Consider the following 10,000-nt stretch of genomic DNA (forward strand, 5'->3'; position numbering starts at 1 on the left):
GAGAGAGAGAGAGAGAGGTTAGTTTGTGTGTTTCTTCAGTCAAATTTTCATGTTAAAATGTTTCATGTTAAAATAACTTCATGTTAAATCTCATAAACTATAATAACTGAGCTTCCAGTCTTCCAACAAGCAACACACTAAATATATGTTATAGATATTATATATATAAATGTATTATATATATTACAATACAAAAATACAAATACTAATAAAATGATAACCAATGAATGAAGAAGCGATCAGACAATATTATTCATTATATTAAACTGAACCTCATTTATCTCATGAAACAGAAACATGTAAACAACTTTTATTTTATTCTGATTGGATTTAACAAAATAAAAGCCCAATTTGAACAAAATAAAAGCAGTGTCTCACCTGATGACACCGGAACGTCTCGAGCACTCTGCGGGTCTGCGGGTCCTGGTCTGCGGGTCCTGGTCTGCGGGTCCTGGTCTGCGGGTCCTGGTCTGCGGGTCCGGGTCTGCCGCTCTGGAGTCCGGCCCTCTTTTATAGCGACGCTGCACTCCCTCGTTTCCATGGCAGCCCGTTAACGTTGACGTCCATTAAACCACCAGACGGACCAGGCGGACCAGGGGGTCCCAGGAGGACCAGGAAGCGGCCCCCCAGGGACCCCCCTCCCCGCTGGAGGAGTCGTGCTTTCCGGCGTCAGCGTCTCCTCCTCCGTCACGACCCGGAGCTCTGGAGAGAACAAGTATATATATATATATATATATATATATATATATATATATATATATATATATATATATATATATATATATATATATATATGATGTATATATGATATATGATGATACTATATGATATATAATGTGTTATAGAGAACAACTGTATATTTATATGCTGGTATAATTCACCCGAGAAGAGAAATACATATTAATACTTTTGAGAGTACTATTGTACTGATTGATGTATTATTAAAGATCATAGAGATGAAGTATTTATACTTCTATTTACTTCTTTATACAATGTGAGAACATTTCTTTCCTCTCTGCTTATTTAACCTGTTGTTGTTTTCAGGAGCTTCCTTGTTTAGCGTCTGCAGCTCCAGAGCAGAAGTCTCTCAACTTGAATTATATCACATCTTCAAAAACAGATTTTCAAAGTGTTCATCTGAAAATATAAAACCAATATTAATCCATAGTATATATATTACCCATGCTACACAACACCCTGTAGGTCCATGCTACACAACACCCTGTAGGTCCATGCTACACAACACCCTGTAGGTCCATGCTACACAACACCCTGTAGGTTCATGCTACACAACACCCTGTAGGTCCATGCTACACAACATCCTGTAGGTCCATGCTACACAACACCCTGTAGGCCCATGCTACACAACACCCTGTAGGTCCATGCTACACAACACCCTGTAGGCCCATGCTACACAACATCCTGTAGGTCCATGCTACACAACACCCTGTAGGCCCATGCTACACAACATCCTGTAGGCGCTAGAGGAGAGGTGACCACCAGGAGGCGCTAGAGGAGAGGTGACCACCAGGAGGCGTTAGAGGAGAGGTGACCACCAGGAGGCGTTAGAGGAGAGGTGACCACCAGGAGGCGTTAGAGGAGAGGTGACCACCAGGAGGCGCTAAAGGAGAGGTGACCACCAGGAGGCGCTAGAGGAGAGGTGACCACCAGGAGGCGCTAGAGGAGAGGTGACCACCAGGAGGCGCTAGAGGAGAGGTGACCACCAGGAGGCGTTAGAGGAGAGGTGACCACCAGGAGGCGCTAAAGGAGAGGTGACCACCAGGAGGCGCTAGAGGAGAGGTGACCACCAGGAGGCGGTAGAGGAGAGGTGACCACCAGGAGGCGGTAGAGGAGAGGTGACCACCAGGAGGCGCTAGAGGAGAGGTGACCACCAGGAGGCGCTAAAGGAGAGGTGACCACCAGGAGGCGCAAAAGGAGAGGTGACCACCAGGAGGCGCTAGAGGAGAGGTGACCACCAGGAGGCGGTAGAGGAGAGGTGACCACCAGGAGGCGCTAGAGGAGAGGTGACCACCAGGAGGCGGTAAAGGAGAGGTGACCACCAGGAGGCGCTAGAGGAGAGGTGACCACCAGGAGGCGGTAGAGGAGAGGTGACCACCAGGAGGCGCTAAAGGAGAGGTGACCACCAGGAGGCGCTAAAGGAGAGGTGACCACCAGGAGGCGGTAGAGGAGAGTGACCACCAGGAGGCGCTAAAGGAGAGGTGACCACCAGGAGGTGGTAGAGGAGAGGTGACCACCAGGAGGCGCTAGAGGAGAGGTGACCACCAGGAGGCGCTAAAGGAGAGGTGACCACCAGGAGGCGGTAGAGGAGAGGTGACCACCAGGAGGCGCTAAAGGAGAGGTGACCACCAGGAGGCGGTAGAGGAGAGGTGACCACCAGGAGGCGGTAGAGGAGAGGTGACCACCAGGAGGTGGTAGAGGAGAGGTGACCACCAGGAGGCGCTAAAGGAGAGGTGACCACCAGGAGGCGGTAGAGGAGAGGTGACCACCAGGAGGCGGTAGAGGAGAGGTGACCACCAGGAGGCGGTAGAGGAGAGGTGACCACCAGGAGGCGGTAGAGGAGAGGTGACCACCAGGAGGTGGTAGAGGAGAGGTGACCACCAGGAGGCGCTAAAGGAGAGGTGACCACCAGGAGGCGCTAAAGGAGAGGTGACCACCAGGAGGCGCTAAAGGAGAGGTGACCACCAGGAGGCGCCAGAGCAGACGATCAGCTCTGTGTCACACATGATGGGTCATAACTGTGGCACAGATTTTATTGAGACAAATATTTGTTCATGATAATAATGTAATGTTTCTTTCAATAACGTAACTTCAGTTAAAGGTTTTATTGTTGTGAATATTTTGAAAGAAAGAGCAAGAATAGAAATAATCAAGACATTTCTTTGCATCTGGTTTTGCTCATTTAGACTAAAGGGTGCATATAATTCTGTAGAGCACTGTATTGATATTATCAATATTTACATATGTATTTTTGGGGTTCAGAATCAAGAATCAAATATTTATCAAAGAAATAGAGCTATTTGTTTTTAGTTCTTTAATATTAGTTTTTATTACTTTAAATCTTTATTTGTGTTCATATTCAGATCTAATATTTTTTTAGTTTTCTCAAATTCAATATACATTAATAATTAATAATGTATTATTCATTAAATACATTATTATTTAATATTTTCTCTCCACTGAATCAAACTTGAATATATAGATTTTCATTTAGAAATATCAACTTTAAAATATTTATAAATAAAATTATAGCGTGAAATCAATAATTCACAGTTGATAACAGTCATGTACTTGTACATACCTGTATTTCCATTTCCTTCTACTTGTTACCACGATAAGAAGAAAAAGTATTTAATAGTGATGATTGAGTATTTAATATTCAATCATCACGACAATGATAATATTAAATAAACAGAAGAGAACATAAAGTTGAGTGGAGCATCTTTTTATTGGTGAACTTATCAAACACAGATGCACTTCTTTACATTTTCTCTTCAAAGTAAATTCAGTCAATTTATTTTTAAGTTTTATGTTTCCTGCTCATGCGGCGCACAAAATAAGAAAGTCCTGAAGATGACCGATGAAAATATAGGAAATCATGTTCGTCTTTCAGAGAATATAATATACAGACGCTCCGCTCACAAAACCAGCATCAGAACGGGAGACGGACGAAGAACCGGATTCATCAACGGAACCAGAAAGCACAGGACTTCAAGTACCAGAATGCATTGCGATGCACGCAGGAACGTAAAGGAGGAAAACGACAGCAACAACAACAACAAACATCTGATTCCTTCATAAATTCATATCTCATATGAATTTTCGACTGCATTTTATTTAACAGAAAAATGGCACAAACATGAAATATAAAGTTGAATTACTGCATTTCCAAGCTCCCCTGCTCGTCCTCCATCAGTGGTGAAGATGAAGAGATAAAGAAACGACCACAAGGTGTCGCTGTTTCCCAGAAAACACGTCGGTCTGTGGCAATAAATTCAGCACCAGTGGGGAAAAGGCCATTTTTGATTTGTTCATTTTTGTTTTGCGCATAACATTCGTTTTTATTTTATTGACAACAAAAACACGATTTATAAAAAAAGGAAACAAAATCGACCTGACTCGCATAGCCCCGCCTCCTGTGAGAGAAATGGGCGTGGCCACGATGACCACGGTAGCTGCTAGAAAAGTCTTTGGCAGATTTACAGAAATTAAGGTCCATCCTCCTGTGAAGGCGGGAAAAACAAGATGAAAGAGAGTTTTATCTGATTATTATTTTTGCATTCAACCCTGAAGACGATTAGTCACAAAAATGAGCCACAACGTCCAGATCCGGGTCGAACAATACATCATTATTGTTCGTTTATAAGTATTGAGACGTCCCGTGGGTCTGTGAAGCTACGTTAGCTTATCCAGTAGGTCTGTGAAGTGTGAAGCTACGTTAGCTTATCCAGTAGGTCTGTGAAGTGTGAAGCTACGTTAGCTTATCCAGTAGGTCTGTGAAGTGTGAAGCTACGTTAGCTTATCCAGTAGGTCTGTGAAGCTACGTTAGCGCGTCCAGTAGGTCTGTGAAGCTACGTTAGCACGTCCAGTAGGTCTGTGAAGCTACGTTAGCACGTCCAGTAGGTCTGTGAAGCTACGTTGACCTTTGAGTTTGGTTCTTTTGTTCAAGTCAAATGTTTCGTGAGCATCTGTACTCAGGTTTCACTTTGGCAGCAGAGTGCGAAAAAAAGTCTGAAAATGTCTCAGGATTTTCCTCGGAATGACCGGCAGACGGAGATCTGTCCAAGTGGAGGAAGAAGAAGAAGAGGAGCAGGAGGTGCTATGAGGAGGCGAGGAGGAGGACGAGGAGCAACATGGCCGACAGCAGGGAGCGGCGAGGAAGAGCAAGGCTGCAGCCGCCGGTGGTGTCGTCGGTCAGGAAGGGCTCCGGAGACTCGTACACCGAGTCGTCTGAGGAACAGCAGAAGAAGAAGATGTAGTCCAGGATAACCTTAACCATAACCCTAAACCATACCCTTAACCATACCCTTAACCATAACCCTAAACCATACCCTTAACCATACCCTTAACCATAACCCTTAACCATACTCTTAACCATAACCCTCAACCATACCCTTAACCATACCCTTAACCATACCCTTAACCATAACCCTTAACCATACCCTTAATCATACCCTTAACCATAACCCTAAACCATACCCTTAACCATACCCTTAACCATAACCCTTAACCATACCCTTAACCATAACCCTTAACCATACCCTTAATCATACCCTTAACCATAACCCTAAACCATACTCTTAACCATAACCCTAAACCATACCCTTAACCATAACCTTAACCATACCCTTAACCATACCCTTAACCATAACCCTTAACCATACCCTTTAACCTTTAACTTAACCCTTAAGCTTTACCTAATATAAAGTAATAGTTTATGAAGTGATATAAAGTAATAGTTTATGAAGTGATATAAAGTAATAGTTTATGAAGTGATATAAAGTAATAGTTTATGAAGTGATATAAAGTCATAGTTTATGAAGTGATATAAAGTAATAGTTTATGAAGTGATATAAAGTAATAGTTTATGAAGTGATATAAAGTCATTGTTTATGAAATGATATAAAGTCATAGTTTATGAAGTGGTATAAAGTCATAGTTTATGAAGTGGTATAAAGTCATAGTTTATAAAGTGGTATAAAGTCATAGTTTATGAAGTGGTATAAAGTCATAGTTTATGAAGTGGTATAAAGTCATAGTTTATAAAGTGGTATAAAGTCATAGTTTATGAAGTGGTATAAAGTCATAGTTTATGAAGTGGTATAAAGTCATAGTTTATAAAGTGGTATAAAGTCATAGTTTATGAAGTGATTATAACAGAAGAAGGAACTCACTGGTTGGTTTCACGTAGATTTTGAGCTTCAGACACAGTTTTCCAGCCAGGTTGAGATGTGGAGACGCTGCAGAAACACAGAGAAGAAGTACTCAGTGTCTAGTACCTTGTAGTACTTACAGATGTAAGAGTACTATATATGTAGTACTTACAGATGTAGTAGCATTATATATGTAGTACTCACAGATGTAGAAATACTATATGCAGTACTCACAGATGTAGTAGTACTCAGTGTGTAGCACTCACAGATGTAGTAGTATACATAGCAGTACTCACAGATGTAGTACTATACATAGCAGTACTCACAGATGTAGTAGTATACATAGCAGTACTCACAGATGTAGTAGTATACATAGTAGTACTCACAGATGTAGTAGTATACATAGCAGTACTCACAGATGTAGTAGTATACATGGCAGTACTCACAGATGTAGTACTATACATAGCAGTACTCACAGATGTAGTAGTATACATAGCAGTACTCACAGATGTAGTAGTATACATAGTAGTACTCACAGATGTAGTAGTATACATAGCAGTACTCACAGATGTAGTAGTATACATGGCAGTACTCACAGATGTAGTACTATACATAGCAGTACTCACAGATGTAGTAGTATACATAGCAGTACTCACAGATGTAGTAGTATACATAGTAGTACTCACAGATGTAGTAGTATACATAGCAGTACTCACAGATGTAGTAGTATACATAGTAGTACTCACAGATGTAGTAGTATACATAGCAGTACTCACAGATGTAGTAGTATACATGGCAGTACTCACAGATGTAGTAGTATACATGGCAGTACTCACAGATGTAGTAGTATACATAGTAGTACTCACAGATGTAGTAGTATACATAGCAGTACTCACAGATGTAGTAGTATACATAGTAGTACTCACAGATGTAGTAGTATACATAGCAGTACTCACAGATGTAGTAGTATACATAGTAGTACTCACAGATGTAGTAGTATACATAGCAGTACTCACAGATGTAGTAGTATACATGGCAGTACTCACAGATGTAGTAGTATACATGGCAGTACTCACAGATGTAGTAGTATACATGGCAGTACTCACAGATGTAGTAGTATACATGGCAGTACTCACAGATGTAGTAGTATACATGGCAGTACTCACAGATGTAGTAGTATACATGGCAGTACTCACAGATGTAGTAGTATACATGGCAGTACTCACAGATGTAGTAGTATACATGGCAGTACTCACAGATGTAGTAGTATACATGGCAGTACTCACAGATGTAGTAGTATACATAGCAGTACTCACAGATGTAGTAGTATACATAGTAGTACTCACAGATGTAGTAGTATACATAGCAGTACTCACAGATGTAGTAGTATACATAGCAGTACTCACAGATGTAGTACTATACATAGCAGTACTCACAGATGTAGTACTATACATAGCAGTACTCACAGATGTAGTAGTATACATAGCAGTACTCACAGATGTAGTAGTATACATAGTAGTACTCACAGATGTAGTAGTATACATAGCAGTACTCACAGATGTAGTAGTATACATGGCAGTACTCACAGATGTAGTAGTATACATAGCAGTACTCACAGATGTAGTAGTATACATGGCAGTACTCACAGATGTAGTAGTATACATGGCAGTACTCACAGATGTAGTAGTATACATGGCAGTACTCACAGATGTAGTAGTATACATGGCAGTACTCACAGATGTAGTAGTATACATGGCAGTACTCACAGATGTAGTAGTATACATGGCAGTACTCACAGATGTAGTAGTATACATGGCAGTACTCACAGATGTAGTAGTATACATGGCAGTACTCACAGATGTAGTAGTATACATGGCAGTACTCACAGATGTAGTAGTACTCGTGTCCCGGCCTGAACTCGAAGCCCAGGCTGAAGGGGGTGAACAGCTGGAACTTCTCGGAGAACCGGAGCGGGCCCCCGGGGCTGCGGGGCCGGTTACACTCCCAGCGCTTGAAGCCGGTGCGCCGGTGGTCGCAGCTGGAGAAGCCGTCGTAGTTCACCATGTACAACACGTACTGCTCCACGTGCCGCTCAGGCTCCGCCCCCTCAGACTCCGCCCACTCATGCTCCGCCCCCTCGTAGTGCGGGCAGTACACGTCCAGGTAGTCGTTGATGGACACCTCCACCGTGTACTCGCCCCGAGAGAACCTGGACAGGAAGTGATGTCATCAATATACATATACACATTATACATAGATGCAAAGTAAACTTTGTCAGACTAGAATACCGTTTTTATATTCCTGCACATTTCCTTTTGTCGCATACATTTGTATTCATTTAGATGTATAAACATTATTGGTAGAGACACATGTTAGGTTTGTTGGACAATAATAAAGCATTCAAAGGCAAAAAGAACAATACCAACAAAAATAAATACAAACAGGATAACAATTAAAATATTACTGTGTGTTTGACAAGAGTGTTTTCACGTTTAATACTTTAAACGTTTCACCGACAGAATCAGGTCTCTACCTGGATCAGGTCTAGGTCTCTACCTGGATCAGGTCTAGGTCTCTACCTGGATCAGGTCTAGGTTTGTACCTGGATCAAGTCTAGGTCTCTACCTGGATCAGGTCTAGGTCTCTACCTGGATCAGGTCTAGGTCTCTACCTGGATCAGGTCTAGGTTTGTACCTGGATCAGGTCTAGGTCTCTACCTGGATCAGGTCTAGGTCTCTACCTGGATCAGGTCTAGGTCTGTACCTGGATCAGGTCTAGGTCTCTACCTGGATCAGGTCTAGGTCTCTACCTGGATCAAGTCTAGGTCTCTACCTGGATCAGGTCTAGGTCTCTACCTGGATCAGGTCTAGGTCTCTACCTGGATCAGGTCTAGGTCTCTACCTGGATCAGGTCTAGGTTTGTACCTGGATCAGGTCTAGGTCTCTACCTGGATCAGGTCTAGGTCTCTACCTGGATCAGGTCTAGGTTTGTACCTGGATCAGGTCTAGGTCTCTACCTGGATCAAGTCTAGGTTTGTACCTGGATCAGGTCTAGGTTTGTACCTGGATCAGGTCTAGGTTTGTACCTGGATCAGGTCTAGGTCTCTACCTGGATCAGGTCTAGGTTTGTACCTGGATCAGGTCTAGGTCTCTACCTGGATCAGGTCTAGGTCTCTACCTGGATCAGGTCTAGGTTTGTACCTGGATCAGGTCTAGGTCTCTACCTGGATCAAGTCTAGGTTTGTACCTGGATCAGGTCTAGGTCTGTACCTGGATCAAGTCTAGGTTTGTACCTGGATCAGGTCTAGGTTTGTACCTGGATCAGGTCTAGGTCTGTACCTGAATCAGGTCTAGGTCTGTACCTGGATCAAGTCTAGGTTTGTACCTGGATCAGGTCTAGGTTTAGACCTGAACACTTGGGGGAACAAAGCGGTTATTTAATCGCGTTGTGAGTCCGTTACTCTCAGCTGCTGAATCACAGCGGTGATTATTCCCGTGGGACATGAAGGCAGCATCAGAGCTGATAGAAACATCCACAATGTTAGCAAAGTGTAGGCTAACTCAGTTAGCTGAGGGATCGGGTGACGAAGGGAGGCCCAAAGTAGCATGGTGGCTCCTCCCATCAGAGCATGAATGAGTGAATGATGACAAGTACAGTCAAAGAGCTTTGATAGAAGACTTGAAAAGAGTAAGTACAGTAAATAAACCAGGACTAAATATATGGACCAACCCAGGACTAAACACTGGACCAACCCAGGACTAAACACTGGACCAACCCAGGACTAAACTGTGTAGATCTCTTGTGGTAAAAGTCCCTGAATGCAGCTTTAACTTATTCATACATGTTCCTCTTTATTGAAATGTTGTGTGCGTTATATTCATCTTGTAGTTTTGTAAAGCTCTTTAATAACCACAAGCCTTTGTGCCTACGTTCCCACAGCAGCTTCATCATGTCTGTCCTCTGGAGACGCTTTGCATTGTGGGTGTTAATGCAACCCGAGTCTGTCCTCTGGAGACGCTTTGCATTGTGGGTGTGACCGTAACCCGAGTCTGTATTGGCGGCTCAGCTACAACACAGTGTGTCCTTCAGGTTCAGACAAGAAGCTACAA

General features: G+C 42.8%; 1 protein-coding gene across 1 annotated transcript in view; it reads right to left on the reverse strand.

The window, feature by feature from the left end:
- Positions 1-4,837: 4,837 nt before the first annotated feature.
- The window catches only part of LOC306738635 (ephrin-A2-like), a gene marked incomplete at both ends in the record, with an annotated part of 34,669 nt that continues 29,506 nt past the window's right edge, over positions 4,838-10,000 (reverse strand). The window contains 3 exons of the mRNA XM_079220512.1: positions 4,838-4,968; positions 5,913-5,978; positions 7,778-8,100. Coding sequence (XP_079076638.1) covers positions 4,838-4,968; positions 5,913-5,978; positions 7,778-8,100 — 520 coding nt within the window. The remainder of the gene's footprint in view (positions 4,969-5,912; positions 5,979-7,777; positions 8,101-10,000) is intronic.

The sequence above is a fragment of the Taurulus bubalis genome (genome assembly GCF_910589615.1).
Source record: "Taurulus bubalis genome assembly, chromosome: 7".
Classification (NCBI taxonomy): domain Eukaryota; kingdom Metazoa; phylum Chordata; class Actinopteri; order Perciformes; family Cottidae; genus Taurulus; species Taurulus bubalis.